General features: G+C 44.7%; 1 protein-coding gene across 2 annotated transcripts in view; it reads right to left on the bottom strand.

The window, feature by feature from the left end:
* The window catches only part of RPN2 (ribophorin II), a 56,270-nt gene extending 36,831 nt beyond the window's left edge, over positions 1-19,439 (bottom strand). The window contains exons 1-4 of one of the 2 annotated variants that reach the window (XM_007193159.3): positions 19,152-19,439; positions 14,840-15,033; positions 2,519-2,614; positions 1,782-1,957 (exon numbers count right to left, since the gene is read on the bottom strand). In XM_007193159.3, coding sequence (XP_007193221.2) covers positions 1,782-1,957; positions 2,519-2,614; positions 14,840-15,033; positions 19,152-19,164 — 479 coding nt within the window. In that variant the 5' untranslated portion in view covers positions 19,165-19,439. The remainder of the gene's footprint in view (positions 1-1,781; positions 1,958-2,518; positions 2,615-14,839; positions 15,034-19,151) is intronic. The other variant, XM_057528829.1, reaches the window with a different exon arrangement.
* Between the last annotated feature and the right edge of the window lie 541 nt (positions 19,440-19,980).

Below are 19,980 nucleotides of genomic sequence, written 5' to 3'. Positions count from 1 at the left end.
GGCCGCGATAGAGAAAGGCCCGCGCACCGCGATGAAGAGCGGTCCCCGCACCGCGATGAAGAGTGGCCCCCGCTTGCCGCAACTGGAGAAAGCCCTCGCACGAACCGAAGACCCAACACAGCCAAAATAAATAAATAAATAAATAAAATAAATAAATAAGAAAAATCCTTTAAAAAAAAAAAAAAAAAAAAAGTATAGTTTCAGCCTTTATTAACTCCTTCTTGGGCATCTACCATGTGCCAGGCTCTCTGAGCACTATAAGTAAAGAAGCTTAAAATCTAATACAGAAAAAACTACAATACAACCAAGGAAGTAACCAGCTCCCTAAGAAAGGGACCTAAGAAGGAAATGCTGTAGAGCACAAACTCCATTTGTCCCATGCCCACTAAGACCAGGCACTGCACTAGGCTCATCACATGTATTATCTTACTTAATCTTGACATTTGTTCTATGATGTAAGGATTGTTGGTAATGTTTTACAGATGAGGCTCAGAGAGGTTACTAACTTGCCAAAAGTCACACAGCAAGGAAGAAACAGAGCTGGTGTTCAAACCCAAGTCTAACTGACTCCAAAATGGATGCACTTTCTTTGTACTTCTTTCTGTTATGGGGTTTAGAGGAGGGAGATATTCTTTTTTGCTCAGAGAGAAAGGGAAAGATTTTTCTGTAGAAGGTGGCATCAGAGTAAGGCACTGACAGTGATCTCATGACAGGAGATATGGGATATGGTAGTGGTTGCAGAGGCATTCCACAAGGGATTATGGGACGAGATCAAAGTAATGTAACCTGAAACAGGAGGACCACAAAGGCCAAGCACTGGGCAAAGGGTGCGCAAAATGTCATTCCTGAGAAACGTACCAGCCCCAAAGTCACTGATTACTGACCACGTGAATATGAGTAGGGCATGAGAGTGACAGGGAGAAAGTCAACTGACTGTGAGCCCTGCCCTTAACAAAGCTTCAAGTTTAGAAACATTTTGGTTCTTAGCAAAAACAAGAAAAAACCCTGGGAAACAACTGAACTATTCTGCAGTAGGGAACTGGTGTCACTAACATCTTGCTGAACAATGAACAGGAGTCCAGGTGCTCCAATCTGTCTCAGGGTTGCAGTTAAATGGGGGACACATAGAAAACAAAAAATACATATACTGTGTTAAATGAGGAGTTCAGTGTCAAAGGAAAAAAAAAACAAACTACGTATACTATTACTTTTAACTTTAGTAAACATCCTTAAGTCAGCTGCAACATTTAAATGTATAGTTCCTTCCTATAAGGTGCTTCTCCTTCACCTGAGCCTTTTGCAGAGGAGCAGGGGCTGATCCCTAGAATACTCTCCCCTCTGAGGCCCTACTTCCCCCACCAGGTGCTGTCTCCCACTCCTCCAAGGGACCCCGTGAGCTCTCCTCCAGGGTGGAGCCTCCAATGCCAACATCTCACCATGGCCTGGCCAAGCCGCAGTAAGAGACGCATGTGGGTCTCTGGCCTCACTCTCCCTCGGTCACCCCTACCCTTGCTTCAGCCCTAACCTCAAAGGCAGTCGTGTCTCTGTGGCAGTGTGTTTATGCTCGGACTCAGTATTTGTCCCTGCTGGAGCAGCTTGAGGGAGCCTGTGTCTTGGTGAGCTGCACGAGGACACGGACCTTACCTGCCTTAGCACAATACGACGTCTGCAGTGCCAGCAGAGCACCTGGCACACAGCAGGTGCCCAGACAATACCTGTGGAACCAGTGGATGAAGCCTCTCAGGATAGTAGCCTGAGAAGCGCTCAAGATTGTGACTTACGCGAGCACGGTCTCCTCCTTGCTGAGGCGAGAGGTAAGGGCACCGAGCACTTCTTGGGAAGCCAGAGGAAGGCCAAAGCCACTTAGGGCTGCAACTGCATGGTAGATCTGGGCCACGGAGGAGTCTTCACTGACAGCTGCCAGAAGCAGATCTTTGGTCTCATTTGAAATAGAGATCTAAGAAAGGATGGGTAGACACAGAGTTTAGAACATGTGCTGCCAGCCTGAGGTAGGCACACCAAAGATGGCAGGCAGAGCAACTGCCGAGGTCACACCACCCGCCTGGGCTGTGATCACCCCTCTTTGACATCTCAGATGCCAGAATTAAATATCTGTAAAACCTCAGCATAACACTTTTGAAAAGATTCTGGCAAGTCACTTGTCTACTGATATGGTTCTCCTGTGTTCAAAAAAATGGATTTCCAGAAATCTGGCATGGGGGCATTCTTCTGTTGCTTTAAATACTTTTAAACGTTAAAGGGAGACTGAAAGAAAAAAATAAGACTTCCCAGAAGAGAGGCAACTATAGGAAAAAGTTATTTAAAACTCATGAAAAGTGAAAACTTGGGAAAAATAAAAAGTCTATTTCTTTAAGAAAAAAAATCACAAGAATGGAATTCCCACCCACACTTAATGGGGGTCTCACTGCTAAAAAAAAAATATTCTGACATGACTTTCCCTTTTTAAAAATACACTTTACAGTTTAAAGTAAATGTAAATGTAAGAAGCTGGACTCACCTCACACCCTGAGAGGGCCTGGCTGGACTGGGCAGCATAGAAAAGGGAATCCACGTTGCTCGGATCAAGGTTTGATTTAATGAAGGTGCATGCTTGCTAAACAGGGGAGAAAGTCAATGATAAGTGGTGAAATACACAGTGATTAGGAAAACTGTACGCGTTTTTTGGATGACAAATAAAATTCTCAGCAATCCATGATGGCTTAAAGTATGAGAGCTACACAAGATTTCAATTTTCAAGCAGATATTTTCAACAGAACACTGTATTATCCCAAAATGCTAACTTCATAGAAAGAGCAACAAACCTGAAGGCACTCGCGTCCTTCTGAACCTAGAAAAGGAAGGAAAGGAACCACTTCCACTGATCACCTGCTCTGGCCATAACCTGTGTGGGGTGTTTATGATGCTCTTCCTTTTAATGAACATAAGGACCCTGTGGTAGATACTATCATCCCCATTTAACAGAATAAGAAACTGATGCTTGGAGTTGGTAAGTAATGTAATGAAGGTGACGAAGCTAATAAATGGCAGTGTCTCCACTTCGATGTCTCCAAAGCTAAGTCAGGTTCAACACATCTAACATAAGCTAGAAACCTTCTATTTCTTCATCTGGACCTTCTGGCTCATGTACAGGCATCACCATGCACCTACTACCTAAATCAGAAACCTAGGACTCATTCTCGACTTTTCCCTCACCCTCCAAGCCTGTCGAGTCTCTCAAACCCGATCCCCACTCTCTGGCTTCCCTCCTTGCCTTATGTCAGGCCCCTGCCATTTCTCATGGAGACTGTTACACTCATCTCCTAACTGGTCTCAAGTCATGCAATCCATTCTGCATACTGCTTCAAGAGCGATCTTTACAAGGTGCAAAAGTGTAATAGGGAAGAACCTTTTGTGTCCTATTACAAGTTAATCACTAAAGGGATGCTGACTGTAAGCTTAAATTATACATGATGACCCAACTCTCGGAATGACCTCCCAGGCAATGAGCATTAAGCTAAAATATCTCTGTTTAGCTCACAGGAAACATCCTGACCAGGCCCACCTGTGAATGACTGCAGGGAGGAAGAAATTAACACAACCCCTCTGGAGGCTGATGGGAACCGGGAAGTGTTTGACTTTACTCCCACCCCTTTTACTATAAAAGGAACCTGAATCCTAACTCAGACAAGATAGATCTTTGGGGCACGAGCCCACCATCTTCTCGGTCTGCCGGGTTTCTGAACAAAGTCGTTATTCCTTGCCCCAACACCTCATCTCTTGATTATTGGCCTGTCATGCAGCCAGCAGCACAAGCTTTGTCTTGGTAACAAGTGTATCCACCTTACTCTGCTATTAAAACCCTTGGGTGGTTCCTTATCCTTCTCAGAACAAGACTCAAAGTTTCTGATCTGACATAAAATGCCCTCATGACTGGGACTTCCCTGGTGGCACAGTGGTTGAGAATCCACCTGCCAATGCAGGGGACACGGGTTCGAGCCCTGGTCCGGGAAGATCCCACATGCCGCGGAGCAACTAAGCCTGTGCTACAACTACTGAGCCTGCGCTCTAGAGCCTGTGAGCCACAATTACTGAGCCTGCACACCACAAATGCTGAAGCCCGCGCGCCTAGAGCCCATGCTCTGCAACAAGAGAAGCCACCGCAATGAGAAACCTGTGCACCACAACGAAGAGCAGCCCCTGCTCGCTGCAACTAGAGAAAGCCCGCGTGCAGCAACAAAGACCTAACAGAGCCAAAAAAAAATAAATAAATAAATTTATATATATATTAAAAAAAAAAATGCCCTCATGACTGACCCTCACTCTCTGTGCCAGCTTCCTCACCACAGCCCCACCTCCAACTCCAAAATCTTACCCTCCACCCCACTGCAGCTCCCCAGACATAACATGCTCTCACCATTTATATTCCTGACCCTGCTACCCCCCACCCCGTGCCAGGAGCACCTCTCCCTTGTCCTTCTTGCCTGCCAAACCAGGTCCCATCTTCATCTCTGCTCAGATGTCACCTTTTCCAGAGAACCTTCACTGACATTCATCCAGGACAGGACAGGTGCCTTCCCTCCCAAGCACTCCCCCAAAGCACTTACCACACTGTACTAACTACCTCCCCCCCAGGGACTAGTTACTTGAGAGCAGAGACTTTGAGGAACTCCCACCACAGTGCCTGGCACAGAGTGGGCACATAAGAAAACCCATGCTATTCCTACTATATCAAGAAATAACATTTTAATAGCTAGTTATAGCACTAAATACTTTGGTTGAGGTAACATAAAATTCAGCTATTCAAAATTAAATGGTAATAAAAACAGTTAAAAGTGGGTGCTTCCCAGGAGTAGGACAAGGTGGGCCACGGGATGGACGGTTGCTTTTCACTAATAGCTGTTCTGTATTATCTGGTATTTTACTGTATGCATGCGCTACTTCAACCAAAAAACTTTTGTTTTTAATTTTATGAATAACACTTAAATAAGAGTCTCAAACAAATGAGTTTCAACCAGAAGTCTGAAAGAATCCAAAGAGAAAAAGAAAAGAAACAAAATACTTCATACTGCACAAATTAGGGATCTGAAGAAAACAACCTATTCAAGGAATCCTTTCAGCAGAATGTGGGCAAGCTTAAGACGTGTGCTTTGTCGCCATCTGGTGCTTTAGCAATAGAACAACACCCAAGGCCCCAAACAATGATTATGGTCATTGTTACCAATTTTTGAGCACTTAAAATGTGCCAAGCACTGTTGACAAGTTCTGCATACGCATTTCTCATTTAATAAAGGGATCTATGCATTAGGTCCTCCTATTACCTTAAGTTTACAGACAAGAAAACTGGGGCATTAGAGAGGAAGCTGACTTGTCCAAGGTCACTCAGCTCTTAATGGAGGAGCTGGAATTCAGACCCAGGCAGCCTGGCTCCAGAGTCTGAGCTATACAACCTGTCTCTCTCTCTCAAGGGACTATTAAAAACGACCAGTTCCTGAATAAAACCAGCATCATGCCTACTCGTTTGCACAGACAGATCTAGGTAAACAGTACCAAGGGTCTGTGGCTTCAAAGCTCAAAATGTCGACAGCTTAGTTTTAATAGTGGCAAAAATGAGGGACCTCACAAAACATATTCTGGACCCTCAGGAAGCCCACCCAGATCTGAGGCTTCAGCTGGCCGCTTGCAGGGGATCTGTAACTCCAACTCCTGCTGCCCTAGTTCCACACTCACCCTCGCAAGTGAAGGCTGAAAATCGCCTCCTAAACGTCCATCCCCTATCTGTTCCCCTCCAACTTTCTGTGCCCAACTATCTAAATATCCTGAGTGAAGGACGTCAGTGCTTTTCTCAGTCCATTCTTCCCTACAACTCCCCAGCCCGAATCAGCAACCAAGAAGACAGTAAATCTCTCTCTCATCTGCCCTTTCCTCCCCAGTAGCAGCCCCCAACTCCCGTCTCCTCTCAGCCTAGGCTTTGTAATCTCGCCAGACTCTGTGTCAGGCTACTGCGGCACACGCTGGCGACAGCCTCCCCGTCCACACCAGGTCTTGGTAGCTGGGCCGGCTTTTTCCACGTGCGCTCTGACCACCCCTCTGCTCCAGCCAACTCACGGCCCCCACAACACAACAAGCACTTCTAAGCCTCTAGGCTTAGTACGGGCTGTTCTCTCCATCAGGAAGCCCATCCATCTCGTCAGTTCAGCTTCTCCCTCTCGACTGGTAACTCCTAACGTATCAACAAAACTCAAGACTGATTTGAAAGTAAAACTTACCTTGATCCTTCTCTCCCCTCCAGCTGCTACCTTCTCCCTCTTCCCACCAGTGACCTCCAAATTATGGAAGCCAAAGGACATTTTCCAATGCTCATGCCCTTAACACTGGATAGAGCCTTCCCTGTTCTAAAACATTCCCTTCCCTTCACTTCCGGGATTCCCCTGCCCTCCCCCGGCTCTCTTCCTCCTTCTCAGCTGCTCCTCAAGTTTCATCCTCTTCTGCCTGACCATTTAACACTGGAGTTTTTCAACTCCTAGGCCAACTTCTCATCCATCCCCTCTCTTCCTAGGCGATCTCAATCATGCCCATGGCTTCATCCAGAACCGCTATGCAGATAATTCTCAGATTTGTACCCCCAGCCCAGACTCCTCTCAAAGGCCACTTACATGATTCAAAGGCATTTTAAGCTCAGCATCTTTAAGATCGAATTTATGATCTTTCCTGCACAAACCTAATTCTCTTCCTGTGTTCCTATCCTAAGGAATGGCCCAACCATCCATCCATGTGGCAAAAGCCAGAAGTCCAGGTGTTATCTTTTGTACCCCGCCAGCATTCAATCTTGCCCCATATTCCCCTGCGAAAGTCTGTCCTCCACAAGGCAGGAGAGAAACCTTTCCAAAATGAAAACTAGATCCTGATACTTGCTGCTTAAAATCAACTTCTCTTTAGAGAAAAAGCAAAATCTTCCCTCTGACTAGCAAGGCACGGAGGCTTAGCCCCAGCCTTCCTCTCTAGCTTTCTCGCATTCTCTGTTCTTACACAACCTCCTCTCAGTCTCTCAAATGTAATCTGCTCCCTAACTGCACAGGTCCTTTGTACATGCTATTTCCTCTGGCTAAAGTCCCTTCCCTCCCCGTCTCCTGGTTAAGTCCTACTTTCCCTTTAAAATTCAGATCCATCATCCCTTCATTTAATAAACAGCTATTGAGTACTACCACCTGCCAGGTGCTCTCTAGGTACTGGAAATACACAACAAATGAAATCAACAAAGTTCCTGCCCTCAAGGAGTTGTAATTTAGGGGTATATAGAGTGAGATTTAAGTTCAGAGATTTCTTTAGAAGTGCCTTCCCTGACCAGGTCAAAGTCCCCTATTTCACACCTATAACACCATACATCTCACCTTCATAAAACTTACCATTGTTATAAATATTCATGTATGTATTTATTACACGACTAATGCTTATCTCCACTATTAGAGGATACATTCCAAAAGGCAGGCGCTCTCTTTGTTGTTCAATACTGAATCTCCGGTGCCTAGCATCATGCTCAGCACACAGCAGAAACTCACTAGACATCTGATGAATGACTAAAGGAATCGTGTAGCAGCCAGCACAGACGGTAATTCCCCCTGTACAAGGTTGGGACTAAGAGTAAGTGTTCTCAGCAGACCGGGTGAGTGAGCAGCTCTCTCTTCTGGACTCCCCTGGCACTTTCCAGGCACTACACGTTACATGTGTCTCTGTACTCACACCTGGTCTCTCTGTTATGGTTCCTGTCTCTCACTAGATAATGAGCTCCTCTGCACTTAGCATAATACCTTGCACATAGCAGATGCTCCATAAAATGATTACTGCCTGAAGGAGGCCTGCTTCTCTGCTATTCCCAGTAACTGGCTGAGTGCCTGGCCCTCAACAAGCACTCAGTACTTGTTGAATGGATACAGATATGCTTACCTTGGACTCACCATGTGCCAGATACTGAGCTAAGCACTTTACACTTATTATCACATTTAATTCTCACAACAACTCTATAAGGTAGATATTCTTATCCCCTTTCACAGATCAGGAAAGTGCCTGATTGACTGACAACCTGTGAACACTGTCTAATGTGTCCTGATTTCAGTCATTAGAATCTAATCTACCATCACAATTTTTGCATAGTATGTCGCCCATTTACTTAATATTTTCATTAAAACGAATACAAAATAACCCTCAATGTTCCTAAGTCTTATAAAAAGCTAAGCAATAATATCTATAGGGACTTCCCTGGTGGCACAGTGGTTAAGAATCCGCCTGTGGGGATTCTTAACCCCACAAGGTAACATAGCTTTGATCCCTGGTCTGGGAAGATCCCACATGCCACGGAGCAACTAAGCCCGTGCACCACACCTACTGAGCCTGCGCTCTAGAGCCCGAGAGCCACAACTGCTGGGCCCATGTGCCACAGCTGCTGAAGCTGCATGCCTGGAGCCCATGCTCCACAACAGGGGAGGCCGCCGCAATGAGAGGCCAGCACACCGCAACGAAGAGTGGCCCCCGCTCACAGCAGCTAGAGAGGGCCCGCGTGCAGCAGCGAAGACCCAACACAGCCAAAAAATAAATAAATAACATAAATTTATTTTTTTAAAAATCTATAAAATCGCCATTCTCATGTGCTTATGTTTTTAAAATATACATACACAGTACTTGATACCAAAATGAAAGATGTTCAGTCTTCATAACACCTAAAATCAACTTTCATTCCACACTCCACTGTTCCCAGAGCTGCGCTCTACTCTCATATTCTTATTAGACCCCATTCCTCTCAGTTCTGCTGCTGAGTCTCTTTTGACAAAATAACCAAAATCTCCCCTAATGATCTATCTGTGAGAACAACCAACTCAGTGCATCTAGCAGAACTGAGGGAGTTCTCTCTACTCAGCTGAAAGCAACAACAGCTGAGCAGGACACGTCCCACTACATGGAAGCGACAGTAACAGAGACTCTCTCTCAATGGATTTCTTTAGTGTGCACCTCTAATAAGGAAATTCACCAGCTCCAAAATGTCCATACAACTCCCTTCCTTCCACTGCTTACAATGTACACATCACACCATCACCACAGCACATTTCATAAGTGATTAGAATGAAGTACGTGATTAACCCATTTATTTTCCGATTAAGAGGCACATTTAAAGAGTTTTCATTTCTATTAAGCTAAAGTTTACAATTCATTCATTCAACAAATATTTGTGGAACACCCTCTTCATTAGGCATTAAGCAATGGGGATGACAGTAGGAGAAAAAATAAAATGTCAATCAACATACATTTACCACTACTACCATGTAATAGTACTACTAAGAGCTAATACTGATTACACCCATTACTACATGCCATCACCATGCCAACCAACCTACATCCATCACTTGTGAGCTGAGTACTATAACTATCTCCATCTTACAGATGAGAAAACAAAGATTCTGAAAGGTTTGGTAAGCTGCACAGGCTACTCAGTGGTGTAGTTGTGAAGTCAAGATCTTGAAGCCAACCAATGTGACTTTAGAGTCTGTATTATGAGCAAAAAGTCCACAGCTAATCACGCAATTACCACCAAATCACACTGCACTGCAGCTGTCTGGATGGCTTCAGCCTACGTCTTCAGCCCTGACCAACGTGCCCTCAAACTCATTACATCAGCAGAGAACACCTATAGGGGCATGAGTTCAACCTAAATCCACGTGCAGCTCTAAATCATGAGACAGATACAAAGGCATCATTTGAGGCTTCCCTGGTGGCACAGTGATTAAGAATTGGCCTGCCAATGCAGGGGACACGGGTTCGAGCCCTGGTCCGGGAAGATCCCACACACCGCGAAGCAACTAAGCCCATGCACCACAACTACTGAGCCTGTGCTCTAGAGCCAGCGAGCCACAACTACTGAGCCCGCGTACCACAACTACTGAAGCCCGTGCGCCTAGAGCCCATGCTCTGCAACAAGAGAAGCCACTGCAATGAGAAGCCCATGCACCGCAACAAAGAGTAGCCCCCGCTCACTGCAACTAGAGAAAGCCCACGTGCAGCAACAAAGACCCAGCGCAGCCAAAAATTAATTAACTGATTGATTAGTTAATTTTAAAAAGTATCATTTCAGTTAGAGTGAGAGTGCCTCACTCCTCACTCCTCCAGGAGGCCCCTGGATGGAATCCTATGGTCCCACAGAATTTTGAAACAGACCAGCAGAAAACTCTCATCCTGCATTCAGATCTGCCAAAATTTAACATTAGCCTAATATTCCAATTTTATCTCCTACACCTTACGATACAAAACCTCTACTGGTCAAGACTGCTCCACCCTATGTCTCCCAATTGTCTGTTCTCTCTCTTTCCCAAGCCCTTTACAGACACTGTGGGCCTTCCATACAGTATCTGCACCAGCACTGTCTGAACTCACCTGAATAAATTATAAATAGAAGCAAAACTTTTAAAATATTAATTATAATAATAGCTACCATTCAAAGGGCCTTTCGTGGGCCAGTCACTTACTAGGCATAATATGATTTCACTTTATCTTTACAATGATCCCATGAGGAAGGCATCACAACTCCCATTTTACAGAGAGATGGAGCCAGAATTAAAAACTTGGGCTAGTGACTCTGCTGCCTGTACTCTTTTCTCTTGAACAAAACTAATTTTATTAGGAGGTACATTGACCTGGAAGGTCTAAAACAACATGAGGGGGGCTTCCCTGGGGGCACAGTGGTTGAGAGTCTGCCTGCCAATGCAGGGGACACGGGTTCAAGCCCTGGTCCGGGAAGATCCCACATGCCGCAGAGCAACTGGGCCTGTGAGCCACAACTACTGAGCCTGCGCGTCTGGAGCCTGTGCTCCGCAACAAGGGAGGCCGCAACAGTGAGAGGCCCGCACACTGCGATGAAGAGTGGCCCCCACTTGCCGCAACTAGAGAAAGCCCTCGCACAGAAACGAAGACCCAACACAGCCAAAAATAAATAAAATAAATTAAAAAATAATAAAAATCAAGTGTTAAAAAAACAACAACAACAACATGCGGGAAGTCTGTTTCATGAACAGTCACAAACAGGAAGGAAATATTGGGCAGCAACAAGAGATAGCTGTCAGGAAGAAATCTGAATAAGCACAGCTCTCATATAGCAGGGATTAGCAAACTTTCTGTAAAGGGCCAGAGAGTAAATATTAGGCTTTTGGGGCCAGATAAGTCTCTTCAGTAATTACTCAACTCTACTGTTAAAGTGCAAAAGCAGCCACAGCAATATGTGAGTGATGGGCGTGGCTGTGTTCCAGTAAACTTTTATTTACAAAAACAGGCTTCAAGCTGGATTTGACCCTGGGGGCCATTATTCAGATGATGGTTGGCAGACACTGGACAATTGTCTTAACCTTTCTGAGCTTGCATTTCCTCCTCTATTACAGGATGATATTTCTGACCATATAGAATGAAGACAACTCAAGATAACATATCCAGGGTACCTGGCACATATGAGACATTCAATAAATAGTAACAATTACTGATTCTAGTCTCGGCCAGAAAATATTTAAGCCAAGGACATCAGAAACCCTCAAAGACTACTGGATTACATAGAAACAAACAAAACACACACAGAGAGACATTCTGGCCCACTGGCAAAAATGGGACATTTTGAGCATCAAAAACAATAACAATTGCAATAGATTGCAAGACATCAACAGGGACTACCAGTTCTGACCAGGACAGAAATAAATGTACTGAATTTACCAGCCTGTCATAAATAACTGTAAAACTGAACAAAATAGACGAAGCTGAGATGCTGGACAACAGACAGGACAAGGCCGTGACCCTTGAAAGAATGTAAAAAGTATGACAATAGTACAAATGATGGGAGTCTAAAGAGAAATATATTGTTATAAGGTCCCTTCCTTATTCGTGATGTGGCAAAATAATAATTCAAAGTATACTGTGATAAGTTAAGATGCATATTACAATCTCTAGAGCAACCTCTAAAAAAATAAGTAAGCTAAAAAGCCAATAGAAGAGATAAACTGGAATATTAAAAAAAAAAAAAGATTCAATCTAAGACAGGAAAGGAGGAGGAAAAAAATGGATAAACAAATAGAAAACAAGATGGTAAACTTAAACCCAACAGTATAGTTACAAAAAAATATAAATGAACTAAATCCCCAATTAAAAGACAGAGATTGCCAGAATGGATAAAAAACAAGTCCCTACTATACACTGTGTACAAGAGATAGATTAGTGTGACAACACCTGAATCCACTGATTCAACTTTATCATAACTAAAAATGAAACAATCAGACATTATGCATCCACTGATAGGAAGCACACAGCACTGCCTATGAACTATTTCTGCCAAGAAAACTGACCCTGATTATAATTAAGCCTCAAGAGCTAACTATCAGTTTATAGGAATTAAAGAGATAAGGAAATATGTTCAAAAACAGCATGCGGATGCAATCAATCAAAAGCAGAATGTGGAAAATTCTCCAGGACAAGTGACCTGGCTTGTTCCATAAATAAAAGATGGGGGCGGGAATTGTTGTAGATGAAAAGGGTCTTGAGAAACATCAACAAATGCAATGTGTGGACCTTGTTTAGACCCTGATTCAAACCAACATTTTTTGTTAGCTCAAGATGACTAAACACAGACTGGGAATTAAATGACATTAAAGAATTATTATTAATCTTGCTAGGTGAAATAAAAGGACTGTCATGTTAAAAAAAAGTATAGATGTAAGTCAAATATGTCTGGTATTTGCTATAAAACACACCAGCAAAAAAAATAAAATAAATAAGCAGAGGGAGAGTAAATGTAATAAAAATGGCAAAATGTGAACACTTGTTCAAACTGGCAAATGGTATGAGAAGAGCTCATTATATGTTCCCACCACTTTTGTGAATGTTTGCAAACTTCCATAATAAAAGATTGAAACAAAAAGAGCTGTTGTTCTTTTAAGTCGAACTAGACTGTAAGCTCTCTGAAGGCAGTGATTTTGACTGGTTGATCCATCACTGCATGCCCAGGGCCTAGCCCAGGGCAGTAAACAACCTAGCAATAGTAGTTCATACAAAAGTGAGCTAAACTGTCAATCCAGTGGGTCAGGTACTCACCACCCTCCTCACAAGAAGAACCATTGATCTTGAGGGAAGCAAAGGGAGGGAGCTTTGAGAGCCAGGGAGGATCCCAGGACAGGCCTGAGGCAAAGGGACTAAGCGGCTAATTAGACAAGTTACTGCTCACTAAAATGCACTGTCCTCTGCAGAAGATTACATTTCCCTAACCTGTTGAACCCAGGCATGGCCAAGGGACTTGCTTTAGGCAAAGAAATAAAGATAAAAGAAGTGGCAAGTATCTCTTCTGAGCAGAAGTTTTAAAAGCCATGCTTTCATTTGTACACAGTCCAGAAAGAGACTCCTCCATCAGGCTAAATCCCTTTTATTTTTCCTTTGGTGGGGGTGGTGCCCACGCCCTGTGGCATGCGGAATCTTAGTTCTCTGACCAGGGATCAAACCCGCGCCCCCTGTATTGGGAGTGTGGAGTCTTAACCACTGGACCGCCAGCGAAGTCCCCAGGCTAAATCTTAGACTGAAGAAACATGGAGCAAAGCCCCAGCTGACCCTTGATGGCCATACAGTAATAGCAAAAAATAAACTTTAGTCATAAGTCATTCAGATTTGGGGTCATTTCTACACTAATACAAGAAAGGAGAGGCAGAATTCTAAAGATGCCATCTTTAGATATCCATCTACTGATTATTTATTTAAACTAATAGACAACTGCCATGAAGGGATTTTGCAGGTGTAATTAAAGCCCCAAATCAGCTGACCTTAAAATTTAGAGATTATCCAGGTAGGCCTGACCCAAGCAGGTAAGTCCTTTAACAGCAGAGTTTTCTCCGACTGGGAGCAGGAGGTCAGAGAGACTTGAAGAGTAAGAAGGACTTGACATGCCATTACTGACTTAAATGGGGAGGGGGAAGATGAGAAGAAATTCGGTGCCTTGAGGAGCAGAGAGCAGTCCTTGGCTTCACAGCCAGCAAGAAAACGGGGACCTGAGACCTACAACCACAAGGAAGTGGATTCTGCCAACCACCTGAAGGAGCTTGAAGTAGATTCTTCCCCAGAGCCTCCAGGTAAGAGCCCAGCCTGGCCAACACCTTCATTTCGACCCATGAGACACTAAGCAGAGAGCCTGGCCAAGCCTGCCTGGACTTCTGACCTACGGAACTATCCGGTCATAAATGAATGTTGTTTTAAATCACTAAGTTTATAGTAATTTGTTACACAACCTTAGAAAACTAATACACAAGGTTTATGTGAGAAACCTGGCGCTAATTCCTTACCCTAGCTGTCTGTGCTGCTGTAATGAATAAAATGTAAATTCACAGCTTAAGATTGTTCCTAAATCCAAGAAAGGTTTCAGTTATGATGCATTTTCCTCCTCAAAGGTCCAAAAAGTATATCGAAATGCCTGATGCTGTGACTGTCAGTGTTCAATAAAGGTGAATGCTCCCCATCTTGAACTCCTTTATTATTTATTAGGGACACACATAGGACACTTAACAAGTACAGTCTCACTGTAAACGTTTCAGTAAAAGCTACAGTAAAAGTTTCTAAAGAATCTATGACTTGCTCTCCTTTATATTCTACTAAAACACCTGGCACGGTCCTAACATATATTAGGCATTCAAAAAACAAAAAAAAAGGGATCTGTCAGATTGATATAAATATTAATTATATTGGGTCAGCCTTGGTTATCCTCAAATGAGCAAGAGTTAGTTTTGAAGTACACAAAAGAAATCCAGTGAAGGGATGAGACCACCAAGACAAAAGTGGTCTTTACCTTTACATCTGGCACCTGGGCACCAAGGCTGCTGAGTCCCACGATGGAGTAGAAAGCAGATTCCAAACTTGTGAAAGGGCGATCCAGCGAGGCTTTCAGTCTCTCCACATCATGCCTAGTGAGGTAGTGAGTGGGCGTCAGAGCATGGGCGCTGGCTATGATTGTCAGGGCCAACAGGAAGACAGTGCTTGAACCTTGGGGGGAAACGACTATTAAATAAATACACTCCACACTATTCCAAAGTTCTATACAAAGTTCCAATGATGAGGCACACCAAGGTCTGGGAACCAAATTATGTGAGGAAGGGTGAGGGAACTGGGAGGTTCAACCTGGAGACATGCCTTGGGGAAGTGGTGGGCATGGTCTTCAACTCTCTGAACGACAGTCCTCCCAGCAGGCTCTGTGCCTCTAGCAAGGGACTCATCATGGCATTCCCATCTCAAGTACATTTGTAACTCATATGCCTCTTAGGACAAACCCAATCCTGAATCCTCCCCGTGGCCTTGCCCGTCTCCCAACCAGATCTCCTCCCCCACTCTTTCATCTGTTGCTCTCTGCCCTCCTCTCTGTTCCTCTAAGTAGTCGTGTTCTTTCCCACCCAGCTCTTTTGCATGCCTTCTCCTGCTTAATTTCGACTTTCAGATTTCGAGTATCTCTTCCTTAAGAAGCCTCCCAACAGCCCTCCTTTGGATGAGGTCCCGGTACTATAAAGTAGCAAAGAACGAGGTTTCTGGGGCCAGGTTTAAATCCTAGCTCTGTCACTTCTTAGCAAGGTGGCCATGGCAGTTACAATGTGACCAGCTGTGCCTCAGTTTTCTCAAGTGTAAAGTGCGATAATAACAGTATCTACCTCAGGGTTGTTAGGATTACATGCGTTAATACAGAAAATGTTAGTGACTGGCACATATACAGATAAGTGCTATATAAATGTTAGCTACTCCTTCTATTACATTATTGTTGTTGTTGTTCCTATATCCGCTCACAGCAACCTGCACTTCTATGTAGACTTTTTCACAACGAAAATTAGTAATGTCTGATTCCTCTGCTAAACTGTAAGCTTCATGAGGATAGAGACCGTTGCTTTTATTCATCCCAGTAATTCCAGGTCTTGCACATTGCTTGGCACATAGCAGTACTGAATTAATATTTGCTGAATAAATGGAAAACTCAATCCTCATCCATTATGCCCCAGGGGACAGAGAGAAATCATAGGAGTGGAACATTTCTACTTTTCATTTGGAAAAAACACTTTCAAATAGGCAGCTTCATGAACAGTCTGCCTTCCAAGTAACAGTAATCACAGTTAACATTAATGATTAATGTTCCTTTGCCTATAGCGTCAAATTTAGTTTGAACTAGAACCCCTTAAAAAAGGTATTTTATAAATAAAAAAAACTGAGGACCAGAACAGCTTGGAGATAGCCAATCTTGGACTCAAACCCAGGTCTATCTATGGAGTTCGCACTCCACTAGTTTTTACAGAATGTTGTAGAAGGGATGCCTACACTAGGGGCATGAGTGTTAGTGCTATTTAAGTCCTCGTGTGTGTTAAATAACCTAAAGAATGCAAAAGCTCTTGAAAAAAACTAGAAAGAGATCTATAATGTGGATCATCATTCATCAAATATTTATTAAAAACCTACTATGTACCAAGCACTATTTTTGGTGTTAAAAACACAACAGGAGGGCTTCCCTGGTGGCGCAGTGGTTGAGAATCTGCCTGCCAATGCAGGGGACACGGGTTCGAGCCCTGGTCTGGGAAGATTCCACATGCCGCGGAGCAACTGGGCCGCTGAGCCACAATTACTGAGCCTGCACATCTGGAGCCTGTGCTCCGCAACAAGAGAGGCCGCGATAGTGAGAGGCCCGCGCACCGCGATGGAGAGTGGCCCCCGCCTGCCCCAACTAGAGAAAGCCCTCGCACAGAAACGAAGATCCAACACAGCCATGAAATTAAAAAAAATTAAAAAAATAAAAATAAAAATAAAAACACAACAGGAAACAGAACAAAAACCCCTAAACTCATGGAGCTTACATTCTAGTTGGAAAAGAAAGACATTACACAAAATAATTATGAAACATTATTTATCATCTTAGAAGGTGAAAAGTGCTATGGAGAAAAATAAAGCACAGAAGGAATATCCGGGAAGAGCTGTAATTTTAAATATGGTAGCCTGTGAAGCCCTAAGAAATAAAGATATTGTGTGTAAACCTGAAGGAAAAGAAGGAGCAAGTCATAAAGATATTTGGAGGGAAACTATCCCAAGAAAAGCAAGGGCAAATACCCTGAATCAGGAGTGCAGATGGTGTTTTCTGCATTAGCAAAGAGAACAATATGGCTGGAGAGAATTAAGCAAGGGGTGAGAAGTAGGGAGAGGTAACAGACGTAGCAGAGGCCAAATCCAGAGGGCATTATAGGGACTTTGGCTTTTATAAAGTGAGATGGGAGCCACGGGAAAATCTTGAGCAGAGGAGTGACTCGACTTACATTTTTTTTTTTTTTTTTATATTTTTGCCTTGTTTTGTGTCCTCAATTGGTTTTTCACTTCAGTTACTTTTTTTTTTTTTTAATTAATTAATTTATTTATTTATTTTTATTTTTGGCTGTGCTGGGTCTTCGTTTCTGTGCGAGGGCTTTCTCTAGTTGTGGCAAGTGGGGGCCACTCTTCATCGCGCTGCGCAGGCCTCTCACCATCGCGGCCTCTCCCGCTGCGGAGCACAGGCTCCAGACGCGCAGGCTCAGCAACTGTGGCTCACGGGCCCAGCCGCTCCGCGGCACGTGGGATCTTCCCAGGCCAGGGCCCGAACCTGCGTCTCCTGCATTAGCAGGCAGGTTCTCAACCACTGCGCCACCAGGGAAGCCCTCGACTTACATTTTAAAAGGAACTTTGTGTTGAGAATAAACAATAATGTGTTGAGGTTATAGAGAAGTAAGGATAGAAGACTACTGCCATAACCCAGGAAAAAAGATGTTGGTGGTCTAAGCCAGGGTGACAGCAATGGAGGTACTGAGAAATGGTTGAAGTCTGGCTAGAATTCAAAGTTAAAGCCAGAATTGATAATGGGTCGAAAGATGTAAAAGAGGAATCAAGATACTTATGCTAAATCCCCAGTGCCTTGAATATATGCACACACTCAATACCTTAAGATCTAGTGAGTAACTATGACTAGCTTTTGCCAGCTCGACTGTAAGTTCCCCTAACACAGCATCTGTGCCAGAATCCTGATATTCCCACCTCATATTAATCATAACAACTGCGGGGTCTAAAATTTGAGCACTTAGCATGTGTACGGTATGCCCACACTATGCTAAGTAGTTTGCATCTATTTAGTCATTAAATCCTCACAACATCCAACTGAGTGCAGTTTACAGACCATGAAATTGAGTCTCAGAAATAGTTACCTGCCCTAAGACACACAACTAGCTGAGAACCAAACTGTAGGAACTCTATTATCCTCAACCTCTCAAATAATGGAGCAGCGAGCTCACTGACTTATTCACTGTTACCTGGGGCAAGTTACTTCCCTTCTCTGATATTCCGTCTGTCAAATGGAAATAATAACAGTACACGTTTCCCAAGTTGTTGTGAGACTACATGAGGTTCCATCCTGCACAGTGCCCACTAAATACCTAGCAATATAGTTAAGCTTACTGAGTGCTTACTTAGTGCCGCACTGCTCTACGCTATGCAAGGAGATTATCTGATTTAACACTCACCGTAATTCATGAGGTAGATAACTTGACTAACCTATTTTACAGATGAGAAACTGAGGGGCAGAGAAGTTAAGCAACTTGCACAGGGTCACATTAACGAATACGTGGCAGACTGCAAGTCTGTACCGGAGACTCTAACTTCAAGACTCATGCTCTAAGCTCCCAAAGAGAGCTGACTGATTGTCTTGCCCCTTTCATTAAAGAGGAAACCATGGTCCAAAAAAAGGACGATTTGGCCAAAAGCTCACGCTTACGCCTCCGGGCCCGGAAGCCCGCGCAAGTCAAATGAATGAGTTATGCCAGCCCGAACGTTATCCGCGGCCGCGGCCCCTGGCTGGGCCTCGGGGGGACCCGTAGCCCCGCGCCGCACCCCTACCCAACCCCTCCTCCGCGGCAGTCCCACCCGCTGGCCAACCCTTCATCTGACCCTCCACCCCAAGAGCCCGAGCCCGAGCCCATGCCCCTGCCCCGCAGGGGAAGGGGTTCCCGCCTAGCCGGCTCCTGCGTGGCGAGCACTAGTCTCCCGCGGGCGAGAGCCCATTCGCCAAGGCCTGCGGGCCGCGGGACCCCGTTGCCGAGCCATGCGCAACGCCTCACCCGGCGGCGCCATTCCTCCTAGCAGGTCCCACCAGGGCCCGAGACACAGGCGGACTTCCGCTCGGGAAAGTGGCTCCAAGAGTGCGCCGGAGGGGACGCCAGGGATTCGCGGCAGACCCCGCGTGCTGGGATGGGCTCTAGGCACAGGTCAGTCTCCGCCGTCCCGCTGGGCCGGGCAGCTCCCAGCAGCTGCGACCGGAATTCCAGTCCTCGCGCGCACAGTGCGCTGCAGTCCTCGAGTACAGGCCCGCTTTCCCCCCGCGCCCTGGCCCACTTGGAACCGACCGCCTCGCAACAGTCCCATTCCGGGCGCTGCCGGCACGCGGTTGGACGACGCCTTGGAGCGGGCTTCATACGTGGCCTCCTGTGATTGGCCAATTGCACTGTCACTCAGTCGTCTCTCTGCAGCCCGGCCGATTTTAAAGGAATAGGAAGGGTCCGGTGGGGAAGGGCCAGCAACGTTCGAGGGGTTTTGGGTTTTATTAGAAAATTAAAAATTCTGGCAACTTTTCATTAGAAAATTATGGCAACTTTCTCCAAAGATTGTTTCGGTTCTTAATAACTGACCTACGAGTGATTTTTTACTGATTTGCACAGCATTTGTATGAGGAGAATATTAGCCCAATTTTACAGACGAAGTAACAGGCTCAAAAAAGGAAGTGACTTATCTAAGAACTCAATAATAGCTAACTCCGATTATTGGGCGTTTACGGGATAGCCCGACAGTGTACTGAGCACTCCACGTACACTATTTCATTTACTCCTCATCACCATTCTGTGCAATATGCACTATTTGTATTCCCATTTTATAGAGAAGGAAACTAAAATA

This window comes from Balaenoptera acutorostrata, chromosome 15 (genome assembly GCF_949987535.1).
Source record: "Balaenoptera acutorostrata chromosome 15, mBalAcu1.1, whole genome shotgun sequence".
Lineage (NCBI taxonomy): Eukaryota > Metazoa > Chordata > Mammalia > Artiodactyla > Balaenopteridae > Balaenoptera > Balaenoptera acutorostrata.
The sequence above is the reverse complement of the archived record's forward strand: the minus strand, read 5'-3'. Positions and strand labels throughout refer to the sequence as shown.